The 19,820-nt window shown below is 33.6% G+C and overlaps 3 protein-coding genes and 1 long non-coding RNA gene across 6 annotated transcripts; 3 read left to right on the top strand and 1 right to left on the bottom strand.

Moving 5' to 3' along the window:
- Nucleotides 1–600: 600 nt before the first annotated feature.
- LOC111411593 (sodium channel modifier 1-like) lies at nt 601–3,443 on the top strand. 3 transcript variants are annotated; one of them, XM_023042100.1, is made up of 4 exons: nt 601–838; nt 1,310–1,740; nt 1,939–1,984; nt 3,094–3,443. In XM_023042100.1, exons 1-3 carry the CDS (start codon nt 662–664, stop codon nt 1,979–1,981), a joined length of 651 nt encoding a protein of 216 aa, XP_022897868.1. In that variant the 5' UTR covers nt 601–661; the 3' UTR covers nt 1,982–1,984; nt 3,094–3,443. The 3 variants fall into 3 exon arrangements, with proteins under 3 accessions (XP_022897868.1, XP_022897869.1, XP_022897867.1); XM_023042101.1 differs by lacking the exon at nt 3,094–3,443 and adding an exon at nt 2,726–3,072; XM_023042099.1 differs by lacking the exon at nt 3,094–3,443 and having other exon boundaries at nt 1,939–2,377.
- Nucleotides 3,444–3,765: 322 nt separating this feature from the next.
- On the top strand, nt 3,766–4,476 carry LOC111412768. The gene is made up of 2 exons (XR_002706091.1): nt 3,766–3,799; nt 3,983–4,476. It is a non-coding gene; the product is annotated as an uncharacterized LOC111412768 (long non-coding RNA).
- A 7,210-nt stretch (nt 4,477–11,686) lies between these two features.
- On the top strand, nt 11,687–14,482 carry LOC111411592 (sodium channel modifier 1-like). The gene is made up of 3 exons (XM_023042097.1): nt 11,687–11,917; nt 12,383–12,814; nt 13,013–14,482. Exons 1-3 carry the CDS (start codon nt 11,741–11,743, stop codon nt 13,064–13,066), a joined length of 663 nt encoding a protein of 220 aa, XP_022897865.1. The 5' UTR covers nt 11,687–11,740; the 3' UTR covers nt 13,067–14,482.
- A 3,582-nt stretch (nt 14,483–18,064) lies between these two features.
- On the bottom strand, nt 18,065–19,820 carry LOC111411591. Its single transcript, XM_023042096.1, has 2 exons — nt 19,345–19,820; nt 18,065–18,872 (listed from the first exon to the last, which is right to left on the bottom strand). The coding sequence occupies exons 1-2, from the start codon at nt 19,752–19,754 to the stop codon at nt 18,320–18,322; spliced, it is 963 nt and encodes a 320-aa protein (XP_022897864.1). The 5' UTR covers nt 19,755–19,820; the 3' UTR covers nt 18,065–18,319.

The raw sequence follows: 19,820 nt of genomic DNA, 5'->3' as shown, positions 1-19,820 counted from the left end.
CTTGATGGTCGAAAGTTACTGAAAAGCTACCTCAAAAGTAGCCCAAAAAATCTGCCCAAATTTTTGCCTTTTGGGTAGCCGATTTTGTGGGTTTATTCTAACCGAATCCTTTGGAGTTTGAGAGAGATTTTGGGTGGTAATTGAAGAGGATATTGTGGGATTTTCGACGGTATCAAAATCCGATGGCTTGGCGGCGAAAGTCGTTGCAAAAGTCGCCCAAAAAATTTGAAAATTTGTGCAGATTTTTAGATTTTTTGGGGGATTTTTCGATCGAATCCCTTGGAGTTACGGAGAGATTTTGGATGATAATTGAAGAAGACATTGTGAGCTTTCCAACAATATCAAAATTCGACGGTATCAATAATTAGAAGTGGCTGAAAAGTTATTGCAAAACTAGCACAAAAAATTGAAAAAAGTATTTTTTTTAAACTTCAATGACCGTTTCTGAAAGCCTCCCGAAACTTAAGTAACCGTTACTGAAAGTTTTAAACCTCAGTGACCGTTTTGTAATTTTCGCGTAAGTTCAGTGACCGTTTGTGAAATTAACCCATTTCACAACCAAACATCCCCTTCGTTTTCATCATTTTCTACCCCAATAATTACACGCCCTAATTCGAGGTTTCCGCCACATACGAAATCGACGCCAGAAATCTTCTCCTAGATGAGCGTGTTCGGCGGAGACAACTGGGCTCGTGAGGCTCAATACCGGAAGAGAAGAGTCGACGATTTACTTTTCGAAGGCCTCGACGCTTCTGCTTACAAGAAACTTTCCAATGGAAAATTCACTTGCCTTGTTTGCCCTCACAACCCTGTATTCGACACCCCGCTTTTGCTCTCCGTAAAATCTCATACCCAAATTCTGAAATATGTTTGATAATCACATTTTTATTGCTTGAATTGTTTTGGTATTTGAATTAGGAATTTTAGTTGATTTTTGATACAAAGATACATTACAAAAGATCCTAAGTTTTGTGTATAGCCTTTTTTTTTTTTTTTTTAAATCACATTTTATTGCTTGAAATTTTTGTTGTAATTGAACCGGAAACTTAGTGTATTTTTGTTCCGGATACATGGAAAAGATCCTAAGTGTCGAGTATGCTTTTTTAATCACGTTTTTATTACTTGAAATTGTCACTGTAATTGAGTTCAGAATTTTAGAAGACTGCAATAACTTAGTTGATTTTAGATACAGGATCGTAAATTCTGAAGTTTGTTTTTAAAATTTTCACATTTTTATTAATTGAAATTGTTATTGTGAGAATTGAGGATGTGAGAAGAGTGAAGTAATTTTAGTTGATAATGGATTCAGATGCATGGAAGAGGTTCACGCCATAAAGCTGCAGAATCAAAGAAGAAGGAGAGAGAATTATGGAGACAAGAAGAGATAAGTAAGAGATTAGCATTGTCAAAGTGTGATACGTCCACCTCGGGCAGTAATGTATCTCATGAACAATGTAGAAACGGGAAGAAACCGTTGATTGAGCGCACACGGAAGGCAGCTTCTGAGATATTTTCTAATGATATCATTGAACAGAGGAATAAATGTAGGAAACCGGATGGTGAATCTGTGATTAGTAGTTTTGTATATGGTCAATCTACTGAAATGGAGGTGCCTCGAAAGGAAGTAGTTGTTGATCAGGTGCAACAATTGGATTATAGAGAGCGTCAAGAGAGGGAACTGAAGTTCAGGCTGCTGGCTGGAAGCGTGACTGCCATGGCAGGTGGTTTAAGGATGAAAATGTAAGCTTTAATTTCTTTGACTTTATGAGTAATTGGTAATACTGTACGGATTTCGGGTTTAACTTGCAGCAATAAATTTGATGTCAGTTTTATTATTTTTTGATGTCATAGTATATTTGCTTTTTCATAATAAATTTTTAATAGACTAACTCACTTCAAGTTGGTAGAGGTCTGTATGATGGTTTCATTTGCTTGCAGGTTGAGTTTGAGTCTGATGAAGAAGATCCGAATGTCGTCTTAAAGGGTAACTGAGGAGTATCATTAATAGATATCTGCAAATTATTTTTTGTATATGACTGACGACATTGTAACTGGTTGTGTGCATTTTTCGTCCGTTAAGATGCAAACATATTGGCATCATATGCATCTAGGAAATGACCAGCAATTACATTCCTTGCTGATGTGTCCCATCACAATTTGTATATTACGTGGAAACTATTCTCAGCCTTGCTAACTGAATATTGACATGTGACAATTAGATGAGTTTGGTCTTGTTGTATTCTTTCTCTCAATGTCATTTTGAGCTTCTTTTGGGCATATATGCTTTGAGGTTGGTTGACTAAGCTCGAAGTGTTTTGGTACTAGTCGAACAAGTTTGAAAACTTTTTGATGAGAATGGATTTCAACTATTTCTGTTTGAATCTGTATTCATTATTTCCCCAGCATCGTATTGAAAAATGCCATGCAAAGCTAAAACCTTGTAGAAGGTTACTTTTGGGTTCATGTAGCTTTGTCATGCCTTGGTAGGAGGCACCTTTACTTCGAAGTTCTTGTACTTTGAAACGAACATGAGCCTGTCAAGTGTCGAGTTACAATATAGATGTATCGTTAGCTATTATATTTACATGACCAGCATATTTCCGAATTTACCTAAGTTTTGCTTCCCATATAATTTGAAAGACCTACTACATTTCGGTAATTGTTGCACAAACTTGCATCTTTTTGGGAAATAGTATATTGATTTTTGATTCTCTGATAATTGTAGATGGTAACAAAATCAGCTTGATATTAGCAACCATGAAACTAAATGCTGGGTCCATTTCTAATTTACAAGTTCCCCTTAAGTTTTGCAACATTAAGAGGCAGCAATAACTCGTGTAAATACACTTGTAGTCACCTGCTTGATAGCAACTTCTCCATCATGTGCAGCCTTCTACCAAGCAAATAGCTTTAGCAACATGTAAAATGATAATAGCTAACCATATGCTGCTTCTCTTGATGATTATAAGGTATTGAGCTTTGTTGTAATTGTTATCGAAGCGGATATGTTACGATCATGATAAAACTCATTTAGTTCATGTTTGTTGAAGTATATAATTGATTATGATTTGATCAGTTCTTTATATTTCGTAGGACTCATATTCTTCAAAGTTTGCAGTTTATAAGTTGACAAGAATCGATTTATTGAAATGCAAATATTTGCTAAAGTTATGCCTACTCGTGACACGTGCATTGAACACAAGTTAGATAAAGTGAACTTTAAAGAATTGACATGAGATGAAACACTTCACGTGTTTCTTCTTTAGTTTTGTTCACTATTGTGTATTAGGATCTCAAGAAATTGTGGAGGTCATTATTATTATTATTATTATTCCTGTAAATGGTTGCGTCAATTCATCAACCAACTCTTTCATATGAATGTAATGATAGAACAAAGGAACTTCATTATTTTCAATACTAAAATGAATTAAATTTGAGGTCAAGTCAAGTCGGCATAAAAAATGATAGAGAAAGCTACGAATTATGATAATTATTATAAGGTAAGTAGGGGTTACCACCTTTATGCCATATATATAATTTTTCTGTTTATATTCTTTTGTCTTGATTAATCAAGTTGTAAAAAAAAAAAATAAATAAATAAAATAAGGCTTTTCAATAATAGTAGTTTGAACTTTCATTTTCACTTTTGTACCCTTATCATCCACACACCAATAGCGGAATGGGTTACGTCATGCTTTTAATTAAAAATCTTATTTTTATTTTCCAACACGTCACTTGTGTTTTCTTTCTTATGAACTGTGTGAAATAAATGGACCCTTTCACTTGAATGACACACTCGGTATGTTGCCGTTTCGTTGTCGAGTTTACGTTTATATTAGATATCAGTTATTTAGGTTAAAATATTGTCGAATAATAAGTCCATGTTAAACGGTTTTGTTAGGATGAATTACTTGAGCTCTTATATCTTGCTTATTGTTTCCAATATCTAAACAACTGATTTTGATTTGTTGCATGCGTGCAGTATTCAAGTTTGATCCCCCAAACGACACGACATTTCCTCACAGTGTTTACCTGCTTCCAAATTTATGGAGTTTCCAAAACTGTGATTTGAGAAGAGCAAAGAAGATCGCACAAGCGACACAAGGAGGAGGAGAAGGTTTTGAGTTTGTGCTTAAGACATGGCAGCCCTATTATTTTGCCTGTGGCGAACGCAACGGATTTCATTGCAAAACTGGGATGATGAAATTTGTCGTTTGGCCACTCTTCCGTTGGTATTAACGGCCAAAAAACTGCTTCGTACAATTACACGCGCGCGCGCGCTCTTCGAGCTATAATTGTGTTGCTCAATATATATTTTCTTTTCCGAGGACTGGTTTGAATAATGTTTTGAACAAATAAAGGTAGATGTCTGTCTTAATTAGAGCATTAATTTCATGTATTGGAGATTTGTGTTTTGTTTCCCTTTAAAGTTCGATCTTTTCTTCTATGAAACAAGTTATTTAGAGCATAATGTTATCATGAGCTGTTACCTTATTTGACTTTTTTTGTGTTTGTGTTTGTGTTTGTGTTTGTGTTTGTGTCTGCGATGTGCTTATGCTTGTGTTTTATTCACTTCTAATACTCATTGCTAAAATTCCGTAAGTGTATGGTATCATAGCCAAGTAATAAAGAATTAACAAAGCATGGGTTCCACAAGAACTCGTGCTTAATCAAATTTCTAATTAAAGCCAACTTTAATCAAACAACAAGACTGAGGGTAAAAAATTTCAAAACTCTTTAATTCTCGGAAAAAGCCAACAACAAGAAATTTTTGATAGATTTGTTACCGGAGTTGACGTGGCGAAATGTGATTAACCTTTTTTTTCCTTTCATCTTCCAATGAATACATGCCATGTGTTGTCTATAAACATTTTGTGTTAAAATTGTCTATACTTACAGAATGATTGTCAATTCTTATTATCATTTTTCGTCACACATGCGCATAATAAAATATTTAGCATATAAGATTTTCCTACTTTTTAATTCAAAAATCATTATTCAAACGTTATTCTTTCAAAATAATTGCCATCAAACAAGGGTTAAGTATTTATAGACTCAATAATTAGTTAAAATTTGTATTCCAATTGGTTACCAAATATAAGACTAGTCAACAGTGGAAGATCCAGAATTAGAAATCAGTTAGGACACACGTTGATCGTTGATAGTCAACGATCGTAATAGCAATGTCGTTTATTAATATTTAATTAAATAATATTAAAAATTCTTCAATCTACTTGTAAATACAAAAAAATGTAAAAATCACAGACATATGAAACTATAATTCGATACAATCCAAAATAATATAAAGCATACATGATAAAACCTCACTCTGTAATTGTAAATTTAGACAACTGCATTATACTAGGTCTCATATTTTGAAAGCATTGCAAGATGGCCTCATTCTTAATTTTTCCATAAATCTCTTTTTCCATGTAAACCACCAAATTGTCATTTCACCAATCATCTCCCATTTTGTTATGCAAGTCACTCTTGATTAGATTTATAATAGAGAATACCCTTTTAACACTTGCAAGTGTTAGGGTAATATCAAAACCAAGGTGATCAACATATAAACCAATCGAAAATAACAAGAACTTCTTGTTTTAACCACCTTTGGAGCCACACAATATATGCTATTCAGGTTAAAGAAAGCTTCGTCCCTTCTCACAAGCATAAGAAATTTGTCAAGTTGAGGTCTTAGTAATAAGAGCTCTTTACGGTTGAAGTCCAAATGATAGAACTAAGCAAGAGTGGCAATTTAGCCAAATCAAAACCTGTGAATGAATCTCTTGGACTTAAACATGAAATGCAAATAAAGAGCTAAGTAGTTATATCTGAAAAACAATCATTCAACTCTTGTAAGATTGAGTTTATCAAATGACAATACAAATTGACATAAAGTGATGATAATAAGTTACCTGTTGAGCTGCATGCCTAGGTTGGCCTCTCAATACTACTACAATATTCTCCAGATTGAGCACTAAAATATTTCTACCAACACAACACTCAATCACCCTACTCAACAAATTATCCCAACCATTGTTCCTCATGTCCTGCAATGCATACTTACACAAATTCAATAATCTAATAGCATTTTGAATATCCTAATCCTTTCTTTGTAAGGCTTGTGAAATATTATCTGTAATTGCAATAATTTCAAACATAAAGTGGAGACTGATCGCTAACCCAAAATCTTGCATAGTACTCATCTTTCTTGTAGCCGTTGATCTCTTATATGAATTTATGCCACCTTCTGATATATTCTCAAGAACATCTATGATAGCACTAAACATATCAATAACACGAGTAACTGTCAGTAGATGTGAGCACCATCTAGTATCACCTAGACGGGCCAAACTCCCTTCGCGAATCTTCCACTACCACCACAAAGTTCCCCAATATTAAGCTTTTCCAAAACTTCAGAATGTAACTTGCTCGAAAAGCATAGCATTTATATACATACATGATGCACCAAAAAATAATAGCAAGCATGTTAAATAAATCCCCAAGCATATGATTCCTGCATGCCACAGAAACAACTACCAACGAAAGTTGGTGAGCAAAGTAATGATCATATATAGCATATAGGTTCTCTCTTAAAATTAAAGCCTTCGACCAATTGAACTCTCCTGACATATTGCTTGCTCTATCATAACCTTGATCTCTTAGGCTAAATATGTTCAACCCATGTATAGAAAACATTGTATCAATGGCATCCGTAAGTGATTGGGCACAAGTATTAGGGACATGAGAAATGCCTAACAAACGATCATTCACTTGCCCACTTTTTTCCACAAATCTTAAAACAAACTCCATTTTTTACCTTATAGAATTATCACGAGCCTCATCAGCCAAAAATGAAAACAGAGAATCATTCATCTCATTCATAATAGCACTTGTCTCTACGGCACAATAGTTAACCAAATCCTTTTAGATGTTTGGTGAAGTCATTTGGTTATTTCTGGGGGCATTAGTAAATACGATTTCCTTAAATTCCTCACAACAAAATGCATACGAGTCTAGTAGCTCAATTAGATTCCTCTATCAGGGACTCTTTTGATTCATCATGACCACGGAAAGGCAATCCTTGCATCAAAAAGGAATTTAGTACAATCTAACACCGCAATCAACATTATCCTATAACTTTTTTGTCGGCTACTACTTTGGCTAGAAATAACATAGGAGATGCTTTATTTTTTATTAATCAAGTTGGTATACTTAGTGAAAGCTTGATTGTGAGCACTATCAAATAAACCTATTGTGATCTTTCAAAGTCTTTTTGTGCTTCCAATCCCTAAAGCTAGTCTTAGTGAATGCATGTCCACTCCCTTGACATCCTCTATCGATTTTGAACAAATAGTAATACAAACAATAAGTCGCATCATTCTCTATACTGTACTCCAACCAATAAAATTAGGAGAACCATTTTCTCCTAAAACACCTATTATCATTACCCATCGATCTTTTTGGAAAGTCGTGTCCATGTGGTTGAAAATGACATTTTTCTAAGTACGCCATACAACACCATCTCTGATAGTAGGATTATATGACTCGATAAAGGATGTTTCCCTGCATCAGATACAAAATCATACAGATTGAATTGAGCCCAAGACTTCTTTGTGTCATTTAACAACTCATGTGCTGGATTAGAAATAGTGGCAGGACTAGATGCCTCACTAGAATTAGACGAACTAGGTATGGACTTTAGTTTCGGCTGAAAGAATCATTCCATAATTTGCAAAATGCCCCAAATTATTTTTCAATTAAAATTGGTTAAAAAATAGAGAACACGACTAAAAATTTTCTATTAAAATTGGTTCTAATATTTGCCTTTTTATCTCTTACCCTTTCTTAATTATTATTCTTCTACTTTCATCTCTCACAGACAGACGATAGTCTCACTTTATACATTTCTTCTAAATTCTACACATTATTCTTCTACATTCTTTTCTTACAGTCATATTAATCATAAGTTAACATACCAAAAAAAAGTCGACGGGATTTACAGTTATAGACCACAATCAATAAGAATGAAGAAAGTCGGAAATTGGATTCCACATAAAATCGATGAATGTAAGTATTTTGCTTTCCTGTGCTTCAAGGACAAAAACCATTATCAATCAAGCATTTCAATTTCAAAGTATTTAATTGGTATTGTAAAACTCGGAAGAAGAGAAACACCTTCTTTTTGTTGCAATTGGAGGCGATGCAAGAATTGAGATTAATGAAAAATATGAAATATGTAATATCACAACGAAGAAAACAAGATTAAAATAAAGAAATTGAAGAGAGATTAGTAGATAAATCAATATTTTATTAAAGACAATAAGTGGAGAGAATCCAAGAATTCAGCAATAAAGCTTCACTTAAATTGAATGAAGAGTCACATATTTATAGGGACATACCAAACCCTAAAAATATCATAAAGATGAAAATAATATAAAAATTAATGTGAAATAAAGGAAATAATATTTTTCAATAAAATCACGTGAAAATATGGAAGCAATATTTTCCAAAAAAATCTACCCTAATTTGGGACACATAATCTAAATATTTATTTCCAATTTGTTAGGACCAAAAATAGATACAGAGATTTGGAGATGCCGACATCAAGGCTTGCCGATGACAGCAACAAGCACAGGAAACTAGGAAGGCCTACTGACAACCGTAGTGTTTGCAATCACAAGGAAGAACCGGCGAACAAAGATTTGCAAATGTAATTGATTTTTCAATTGGAATGGTCGAGATATGGTGGGTGAATGGTAATGGAATTTATAGCTGAGCTTGGTTTTATTTTAAAAATAAGAGGCCCAGAAAAGGCCCAAAACTTAAACAAATCAAAAAACATGACCCAAATGAAATGGCCAAACCTAAGAGTCATTGTGTTTCATCTTTCTTTCAATTCTTCCATTGGCAGGCACTATAAATTCCACTTGACAATGACTGTAAACTTCAATGGAGCCAACGCGCACGATCGCGCTTCCTTGTCAAGTGTTGGCTTCGCCACTGCTAATCAAAGAAGGAAACCAAAATTTTCTCAAGAAAAAGCTATGCGACTAGATTGAGATCTCACCGTTGGGTACTTTTGCCTACATCTCCAAAAGTTTAAGGCCTTTGCGACCTCAAGGGCACAAGATTACCTTTTGTACATTTTGATCTCCGGGTTCTTGTCTTGGTTCAACTTGAGTCTTTTCTGATTTGTTCATTTAGTTCTTCATTTTTAAATCTTCATAATTAGGCCTTCATTATTAAAAAAATCATTAATAATTGACTAAACGTATGTTCTAAAAGTTTGCAATTAAATCTCCAAAATTTTCAATTGTTGAATTTAACTAATGAAACTTATAAATTTTCTTTTATTGTTCCATTGATACTTCCAGTTGAACAGTTGACATCTCGATTGATCTTCAAATGCTCCGATATAACTCCAATATCTCTCCAATTTTACATGTTTCATGCCAATATCATCCAAGTTCATCCAAGCTGAGATTTTATCTACAATTAATCCTATTTACATTAAATTAAGTAGATATCCGTTCAATTTACCAATAAACAATTAAGAATGGAGGCCTAAATAAGTGTATATGATGAGTACATTAAGGGTTCTGGACACTCTGTGTAATGATAGTTGGTCCTTAATCAGAAAGTTCTCATGGGGCAGAGATGATAAGAAGCATAAGTGGCATAGGTTCAATGGTCGATGCTATGTAGGCCAAAGGGTGCTGGTGAACTTGGATAGAGAGACTTCAATTTTTCTAACCAAACTCTTCTGGCTAGACAAGTGCGGGAAGGTATTTACTATTCCCTTCTCTTTTGCACCAAGGGTTTTTAAAAGAAATTACTGTAGATATTTGGGCTTCTTTTCATTGAGAAGCTTCATTTGGGGATGTTAATTGCTACAAGCTAGGATGAGATAGCGTGTGCAGAGATGGAAAGTTGATCCATATTTATAGTGACCTATGGCTTCTTAAGCCAGACTCTTTCGTACCAATTTTTGCGCAAAGGAATGAAGCAATCAGTGTATGTGAGCAAAGCTATTAGAAAAAAGTAATGATATTTACAGTGAAAACTACCGTTAGTCGTCCTACGCGATATACACATAGCAATTTGTTATTTTGATGTAATATGATAGTATTTTCTTTCCTAATGCATCAAATAAAAAACTGCAATGTGTATATCGCATAGGAGGACTATCGGTAGTCTTCATTATGAATAACCACATTGGTCTACCAAGTGTTTCTTTGGCGTCATACAGTGGCTTTTGTGCAGTGGCACTCGTCCCAAGAACAGCAAAGAAGTTGAGAAGCCTGAAAATGCTTTAAAACCTGATGAGGCAAAAGTGAAAGTTGTAGAATCTCTGGGAGTGGTGGCCAGATTAATGAATTTAGATCCACTGCCAGATGATATCAAGCCAAAAGATATAAGTTTGGCTTCTTTATTTTCGAAGCATGTCTTTTAATTCCATTTTTTCTTGCAAGTTTGATGTTGAAGCGTGCAATCATTAAATCGATTATGTTAAGAACATTTTCTTTGTATTGAGTTTAAATTGTCAAAATATGGGGATTCATGTCTTGATTTGGGGAACAAAAAGGTTTTACTATGAAAAATGTATGAATTAATTGAAATTTTTGAACCTTTTTTGATAAATAGATCAAGTATTTTATAGTTGGAAAACGGAAAAGATAAAGAAATGGAAACAAAGAATTATCCTAACCAAGATAGGAAACACAGGTGAGAAGCCTAAAAACTACATAGACCACATTGGAAGTGAAAATCGGCTATTCAAAAAGGCGAAAATTTGCGTATATTCGGGATGCTGACTTTGTAATTTATCTCAGCCAAATCCTTTGGAGTTATAGTGAGATTTTGGGTGGTAATTGAAAATGAGATTGTGGGCTTTCCAACAGTATCAAAATCCGGTGGTCTTGATGGTCAAAAGTTACGGCAAAGTCGCCAAAAAAAAAATTGAAAAATCTGCCCAGATTTTCACCTTTTCAGGTAGCCAACTTTGTAAGTTTATTCAGGCCGAATTCTTTGAAGATGACATTGTGTGCTTTCCAATGGTATCAAAATATGTTGGTATTGGTGATCGGAAGTTACTGAAAAGTTGCCTCAAAAGTAGCCCAAAAATCTGGCCAAATTTTTGTCTTTTTGGGTAGTCGATTTTGTGGGTTTATTCTGGCCGAATCCTTTGGAGTTTGATGAAGATTTTTGGTAGTAATTGAAGAGGATATTGTGAGATTTCTGACGGTATCAAAATCCGATGGTCTTGGGGGTGGAAGTCGTCGCAAAAGTCACCCAAAAAATCTGAAAATTTGGATAGATCTTCAGATTTTTTGGGTGATTTTTCGGTCCAATCCCTTGGAGTTATAGAGAGATTTTGGATAATAATTGAAGAGGACATTGTGTGCTTTTCAATAGTATCAAAATTCGATGGAATCAGTGGTTGGAAGTGGCCGAAAGTTACTGCAAAACTAGCCCAAAAAATTGAAAAAGTGTTTTTTAAACTTCAGTGACCGTTTCTGAAAGCCTCCCGAAACTTAAGTGACCATTACTGAAAGTTTTAAACTTCAGTGACCGTTTTGTAATGTTCGTGTAAGTTCAGTGACCGTTTGTCAAATTAACCCATTTCACAACCAAACATCCCCTTCGTGTTCATCATTTTCTACCCCCAATAATTACACGCCCTAAATCGAGGTTTCCGCCACATAAGAAATCGACGCCTGAAATCTTCTCCTAGATGAGCGTGTTCGGCGGAGACAGCTGGGCTCGTGAGGCTCAATACCGGAAGAGAAGAGTCGACGATTTACTTTTTGAAGGCCTCGACGCTTCTGCTTACAAGAAACTTTCCAATGGAAAATTCACTTGCCTTGTTTGCCCTTGCAACCCTGTATTCGACACCCCGCTTTTGCTCTCCGTAAAATCTCATACCCAAATTCTGAAATATGTTTGATAATCACATTTTTATTGCTTGAATTGTTTTGGTATTTGAATTAGGAATTTTAGTTGATTTTTGATACAGAGATACATTGCAAATGATCCTAAGTTTTGTGTATAGCCTTTTTTTTTTAATCACATTTTTATTGCTTGAAATTTTTGTTGTAATTGAACGGGAAACTTGGTGTATTTTTGTTCCGGATACATGGAAAAAGATCCTAAGTGTTGAGTATGCTTTTTTAATCACGTTTTTATTACTTGAAATTGTCACTGTAATTGAGTTCAGAATTTTAGAAGACTGCAATAACTTAGTTGATTTTAGATACAGGATCGTAGATTTTGAAGTTTGTTTTTTAAATTTTCACATTTTTATTAATTGAAATTGTTATTGTGAGAATTGAGGATGTGAGAAGAGTGAAGTAATTTTAGTTGATAATGGATTCAGATGCATGGAAGAGGATCACGCCATAAAGCTGCGGAATCGAAGAAGAAGGAGAGAGAATTATGGAGACAAGAAGAGATAAGTAAGAGATTAGCATTGTCAAAGTGTGATACGTCCACCTCGGGCAGTAATGTATCTCATGAACAATGTAGAAACGGGAAGAAACCGTTGATTGAGCGCACACGGAAGGCAGCTTCTGAGATATTTTCTAATGATATCATTGAACAGAGGAATAAATGTAGGAAACCGGATGGTGAATCTGTGATTAGTAGTTTTGTATATGGTCAATCTACTGAAATGGAGGTGCCTCGAAAGGAAGTAGTTGTTGATCAGGTGCAACAATTGGATTATAGAGAGCGTCAAGAGAGGGAACTGAAGTTCACGGCTGCTGGCTGGAAGCGTGACTGCCATGGCAGGTGGTTTAAGGATGAAAATGTAAGCTTTAATTTCTTTGACTTTATGAGTAATTGGTAATACTGTACGGATTTCGGGTTTAACTTGCAGCAATAAATTTGATGTCAGTTTTATTATTTTTTGTTGTCATAGTATATTTGCTTTTTCATAATAAATTTTTAATAGACTAAATCACTTCAAGTTGGTAGAGGTCTGTATGATGGTTTCATTTGCTTGCAGGTTGAGTTTGAGTCTGATGAAGAAGATCCGAATGTTGTCTTAAAGGGTAACTGAGGAGTATCATTAATAGATATCTGCAAATTATTTTTTGTATATGACTGACGACATTGTAACTGGTTGTGTGCATTTTTCGTCCGTTAAGATGCAAACATATTGGCATCATATGCATCTAGGAAATGACCAGCAATTACATTCCTTGCTGATGTGTCCCATCACAATTTGTATATTACGTGGAAACTATTCTCAGCCTTGCTAACTGAATATTGACATGTGACAATTAGATGAGTTTGGTCTTGTTGTATTCTTTCTCTCAATGTCATTTTGAGCTTCTTTTGGGCATATATGCTTTGAGGTTGGTTGACTAAGCTCGAAGTGTTTTGGTACTAGTCGAACAAGTTTGAAAACTTTTTGATGAGAATGGATTTCAACTATTTCTGTTTGAATCTGTATTCATTATTTCCCCAGCATCGTATTGAAAAATGCCATGCAAAGCTAAAACCTTGTAGAAGGTTACTTTTGGGTTCATGTAGCTTTGTCATGCCTTGGTAGGAGGCACCTTTACTTCGAAGTTCTTGTACTTTGAAACGAACATGAGCCTGTCAAGTGTCGAGTTACAATATAGATGTATCGTTAGCTATTATATTTACATGACCAGCATATTTCCGAATTTACCTAAGTTTTGCTTCCCATATAATTTGAAAGACCTACTACATTTCGGTAATTGTTGCACAAACTTGCATCTTTTTGGGAAATAGTATATTGATTTTTGATTCTCTGATAATTGTAGATGGTAACAAAATCAGCTTGATATTAGCAACCATGAAACTAAATGCTGGGTCCATTTCTAATTTACAAGTTCCCCTTAAGTTTTGCAACATTAAGAGGCAGCAATAACTCGTGTAAATACACTTGTAGTCACCTGCTTGATAGCAACTTCTCCATCATGTGCAGCCTTCTACCAAGCAAATAGCTTTAGCAACATGTAAAATGATAATAGCTAACCATATGCTGCTTCTCTTGATGATTATAAGGTATTGAGCTTTGTTGTAATTGTTATCGAAGCGGATATGTTACGATCATGATAAAACTCATTTAGTTCATGTTTGTTGAAGTATATAATTGATTATGATTTGATCAGTTCTTTATATTTCGTAGGACTCATATTCTTCAAAGTTTGCAGTTTATAAGTTGACAAGAATCGATTTATTGAAATGCAAATATTTGCTAAAGTTATGCCTACTCGTGACACGTGCATTGAACACAAGTTAGATAAAGTGAACTTTAAAGAATTGACATGAGATGAAACACTTCACGTGTTTCTTCTTTAGTTTTGTTCACTATTGTGTATTAGGATCTCAAGAAATTGTGGAGGTCATTATTATTATTATTATTATTCCTGTAAATGGTTGCGTCAATTCATCAACCAACTCTTTCATATGAATGTAATGATAGAACAAAGGAACTTCATTATTTTCAATACTAAAATGAATTAAATTTGAGGTCAAGTCAAGTCGGCATAAAAAATGATAGAGAAAGCTACGAATTATGATAATTATTATAAGGTAAGTAGGGGTTACCACCTTTATGCCATATATATAATTTTTCTGTTTATATTCTTTTGTCTTGATTAATCAAGTTGTAAAAAAAAAAAATAAATAAATAAAATAAGGCTTTTCAATAATAGTAGTTTGAACTTTCATTTTCACTTTTGTACCCTTATCATCCACACACCAATAGCGGAATGGGTCTAGAGTACGTCATGCTTTTAATTAAAAATCTTATTTTTATTTTCCAACACGTCACTTGTGTTTTCTTTCTTATGAACTGTGTGAAATAAGCATTTAGTTATGGTAATAGTAAACTAGAAGAGATTGATTTGAGCTGCCTTGAGTAAGGCTGTTTTCGAATTGATGTTTCAGAGATGTTTTCACTTTCCATCCATGAGTTATTTTGTCTAGGAAAATGTCATTTGTACACTCCAAAGCGTACATCATGATTGACACTTGCTTAGTTGTAAAAAAAATAATTTGATGAATAACTTTTTTTTTTAATTGTCAAATGATAATTTGTTATGTGGCAAAATCATAGCAAACTGTTAAACTTAGTGTACAACAAGCATGATTGTTTTGTCCAACTTGATTGCTTGATTTGTTTCATGTCATTAGGGGTGAATGCGGAAATTTTTAGTTAAGGAGCACATTCAAATTCTGCACAAATCGAATACTTTGTTATTGATTTTTAAATAATTTATACTTAATCCAAGAAAATGACGATTTACATTTAAAAAAATTTATTCATTAATACTTTGCTCATAATTTTCATCCATTTAATTTCGAACAGTGATTATATTAATATTTTATTTATCACAAGAAAATTCATATTTACGTTTAAAAAATTTATTTTGTATTTTATACAAACAATCAATTCGAGTGATCGAAAGGAAAAACATATAACCAATATTCAATCAAATAGATACAATTCGTTAAATATAAGTTAAATTGGATATAATCAATTAGGTTCTAATTGATTGAAAAGTAAACTTTTTGTAGTAGATGTGATAATTTGTAGAAAAATTATAAAAAAAATTTAAATTAGAAGGGTTAAGGTTTTCATAAAAAAGTGTAAGGGAGAGAGTAAGATAGAGTGCGAGAAAAGGGGAAAAAAATCAAATTTATTGTGATTTTGTCTCTGTTTGTTGGGGTTTAAAATCAGATTAATTTGATTTAGATTACAATTTAAATATCAATTCACACCCAAAAAAAAAAAAAAAAAAAATTCAAGTATCAAAAGTTGGGGGTCAGTTGCCCCAGGACCGCCTTGGTTCAGCCCCTGCATGTAATTAATGGCTCCCAGGTCTCGAATTTTATATAAAATTTTAGCTTAATAATAATAATGCGGTGTAGTTTGACGTTTTTTTATTTTTTATTTTTTCCCTTTTTGTGACTAAGCAATAACTTTTACGATGTAAAAATGTGCTGTTAGATATTGACGTAAGAAAATCTCGACCTGCTAGGCTGAATTTTGGGAGCTTTTCTGGGCCCACATATAGAAAGCCGCAATAACGACAAGTAAAAGCTTGATGGAAGTCGTTGAGAGTGATTTCTTTTAATTAATTTTTAGCCTTTCATTTCTCACGTTTTCTTGTAGAAGTAAAATTGCATTGTCCTTTTTGTTGCCCACTTTTTCTCTGTGTTAATCTTCTTATGGAGGAGACGACCAATTTCTTTTCAAATTCTATAGAATTTTCAAATACGTGTTGGGAGCCCGATATTGAGGTGTCAGACTATAAATTTATTCGGCTAAATTGGATTTGGACTTTCCAACTTTTTATATAGTGATTATGAGCCTTCAACCTTTAAATGAACGTTTTGAATTCTCCAACCTATTTGAATATATAAATTTGGATCCTAAAGTGAAGAAAATTGTCAATTAAGATGCTAAAATCGAATGGGACTTTCATTTCATATAGTACAGTTATGGGTCTTCAACCCTCAAAGTAACGTTTCAACTTTTCCAACATATTTGAATCTAAAAATCGTCAATTGAGACGATAATATCTTATATGACTTTTAGTTAAATTGGAGCTAAATATTGAGTTGTTTGACAATTTTGCCATATAGTTATGAGTCTGATGAAAATCGCATGTAATTTTAATATCTACATTGATGATTTTGATCACTTGGGATCCAAATATACCAATTTAAATAGGTTAGGGGACCTAAATGTCATTTTTAAATGTTGGCAATTTATAACATCACTACTAGTGAAATGTAGGAGAGCCTTACCCAATTTTTTGGAAACAAAATTTAGCATTTTAATTTCGAAATTTGTTGACCCTAAGTTTCTTTTGTGAAGCATATCCATATTTTAGAATTTGGCAAAGCTTTTTGAAAAATCAAGTTGTTTTTTAGATTAAGAATTTACTTTTGAACATATTTAAATAAATATTTTATGAAAAGTTTTTAGAGAAATTTAACCTAAAATAGTTCCTCATAAAGCTCTTCTACAAGAAGTAGAAGCAAAATCAACAACTCTGTCAATCGAACACTTATTCTTGATAGAATCATGGATGGTTATCAGCATCAATATGACTATATCTTGATTAGCAATGATTAATTAAATCGAAATTCATGCTAATTACACCTGATTAAATGATTACACCCACCATTTGGGTGATGAAATTCATGTTATTCTTCATTTATTTGCTCAACGGGAATATGCTTTCATAGAAAAGAAAAGAAAAAGTTGGCAGAAATACAGGATTTTCATGTGAGCTTGCTATATAATTATGGACGAAATTAATTGGCTTTTTGATAAAGCTAATGGTGCAAATTAGTTGGTAGCTCTACTTTACCCTTCATTAATAACTATTGCTTAATTAAAGTAAAGCATGACCCCCCAAGTAATGATTTCTCTCTACCCGTTGATCTTAATATAAATTAAAATTTATTCTCAATAAATTTGTAGTTACTTAGATGAATCTGTTCCCTATTCTAAGGTACTTTTTTAACAATAAACAAAACAAAATTAAATTATTCATAATCATGTTATACAAGGATCCCATGTCATAAAAGGTGACAAAATTTTATACTGTTTGTTACCATGATATAATATATTTTTCTTCTATAGTACTACCAGCATGGTATAGTCCATTTTCAAAAAATATATAAATCTCTTTTTATCTCTATGTTTGTTCATTTATTGCTACGTCCAATATAAGTTGAAGAAAAAATAAATCCTTAAGAGCTAGAATCGAATATTATAATTAGTTTTTAACCATTTCAATATATAATAATTATCAATGGATGGGAGTATAGTTTAGTACATGATGCCGAACCACATAACTTGAAGCAATGTAGATGAGTTCATATACTCCTAATTACTAATTAGGGCTTGAACTATTGTAATCATAGAATTCACAATATCTATTGTAACATTTTATTAGTAAAATCGCTCTGATGGATCACGTAAATAGATGTAAATTTTTCAACAAAAACAAATATAATTTGCAATTTATCAAGAGGAAATATCTAAATGCATTTCCTTTGCATGTTTAATAAATGGAATGTGATTCCCTTATTTGATAAGTGGAAATGAACTCATAATTACAAAGCATTTCTAATGCAATTTCACCAAGATATATAAGATCAACTTTTCTTCTTAATGAACCCCCACACCCCTCCCCACAAAAAAAAATTAAAATAAAAATAAAAATAAAAATAAGTGAAAAATATGTCATAAATACAAATAATAATAAAAACCGTATATATAGTCGAATAAAATTACCAAAAAAAAATGTATATTATTTCATCCGCGAGACATAGAAGCACTAGGATTGAACTTTAGGCACCCCAGTAATCCTTGTTTGTATGGCAAGAAAGTCCTTTTTTTCATCTCTTCTGATGCAGCTCGGTTCATAGTGTAATGCAGTTCATGAGCAGAAACTGATGGACCTGATCTTCTCCTACTGGAACCTGATCCAACACTGTCCGTTGATCTAAATCTACAATTCTTGACCACATGATCATGATCTTGATGACAATTTTTCTTCAACCCTTCAAATTTCTTCAATTCTGTTGCCCTACTTTCAGATGCACTTCTGAATAATAACAAGTCCTTTATTTTCCATTTTTTGTACCAGGATGAAGCTGAAGAAATGGATGAATTTGAAGAAGTGGAAGAAGAAGAAGATACTGCACAAGAATTCTTGGATGCTTCTTGAACTTGATTGTTATCAGGATCAAATAATAAGTCGGAAACCCTGAAAGGAGATAAAGATTTTGTTCTTCGAGATGTTTCTTGAATGTTTTCTTTCTGAGTTTGTTCGATAGCAGCTGCAAATGGATCAAATTCTTTCTTCCTGTCGTCAAGGATTATATCCGACATCAGTTGAAGAAAAAAATAATATATATTCAAAGGAAAACTCTACTTGTACATAATTATTGCACATAATGGTATCTATAATGTGATGTGGCAATCATCCAGTTGTTGATGTGCAAGTGTGAGATTTGAATTAAAAGTTGAATCCAATGCCACGTGTAATTATGGACATCACTATGTAAATAATTATGTACATATAACACTTCCCTATATTTTGAATATAAGGGTTTGGGCAGCTGTTCTTAAAAATGAAAAATCGATGCTCAATGGAATATTATAGTCTAAAAAAGCACGAGCGAGCATTTTAACCAGCCTAAAGCTCTAACATGTTGTCGGATTTAGATATTAGCGTTCTCGAGCCAATTTACATTGATTAAAGATAAAAATAATGGTTGTCAACTTCTCTTTACAAAGATATTTAACTTTTTAAGATGGAACTTCAAGAATAGTACCTGTGACGTGGGGAGAATAATTTCTTGGGCGATCTAGGGGATTTGGGAGAATCAGCGTGCTTGTTTTCGTTTTGTAAGCGCCGAGGGGGCTTAAGTGGTTTGATTTTCCCACCATCAAACAGTTCATCAGCAGATAATGAACTTTTCTCCAATTGACCACTAAAATCAAAAGCAAAATCTGCATCATCATCATTGGTAGTATCATCACCACCAACAACTGCAGTTGCGGCGGCGCTGTAGTTGTTGAAGTCGCTGTAGAGGGCGGAGACACGGGTGGGGCTGGTGGGGGCACTATAATATAAGGTGCCAAATCGTTGTGGGCTTGAAGGGGCAGTTATGTATGGTGAAGTGCTTGCACTGTCAAAGTTGAACTCCACAGGCGGTGATGGTGTCATCACCTCCACCTCCATTGGTGTGTGTCTGTGAGAGAGAGAGAGAGAGAGAGAGAGAGAGAGAGAGAGAGAGAGAAACCCTGC

This window comes from Olea europaea, chromosome 16 (assembly GCF_002742605.1).
Source record: "Olea europaea var. sylvestris chromosome 16, O_europaea_v1, whole genome shotgun sequence".
Classification (NCBI taxonomy): Eukaryota; Viridiplantae; Streptophyta; class Magnoliopsida; order Lamiales; family Oleaceae; genus Olea; species Olea europaea.
This window is presented reverse-complemented; position numbering and strand designations above follow the sequence as displayed.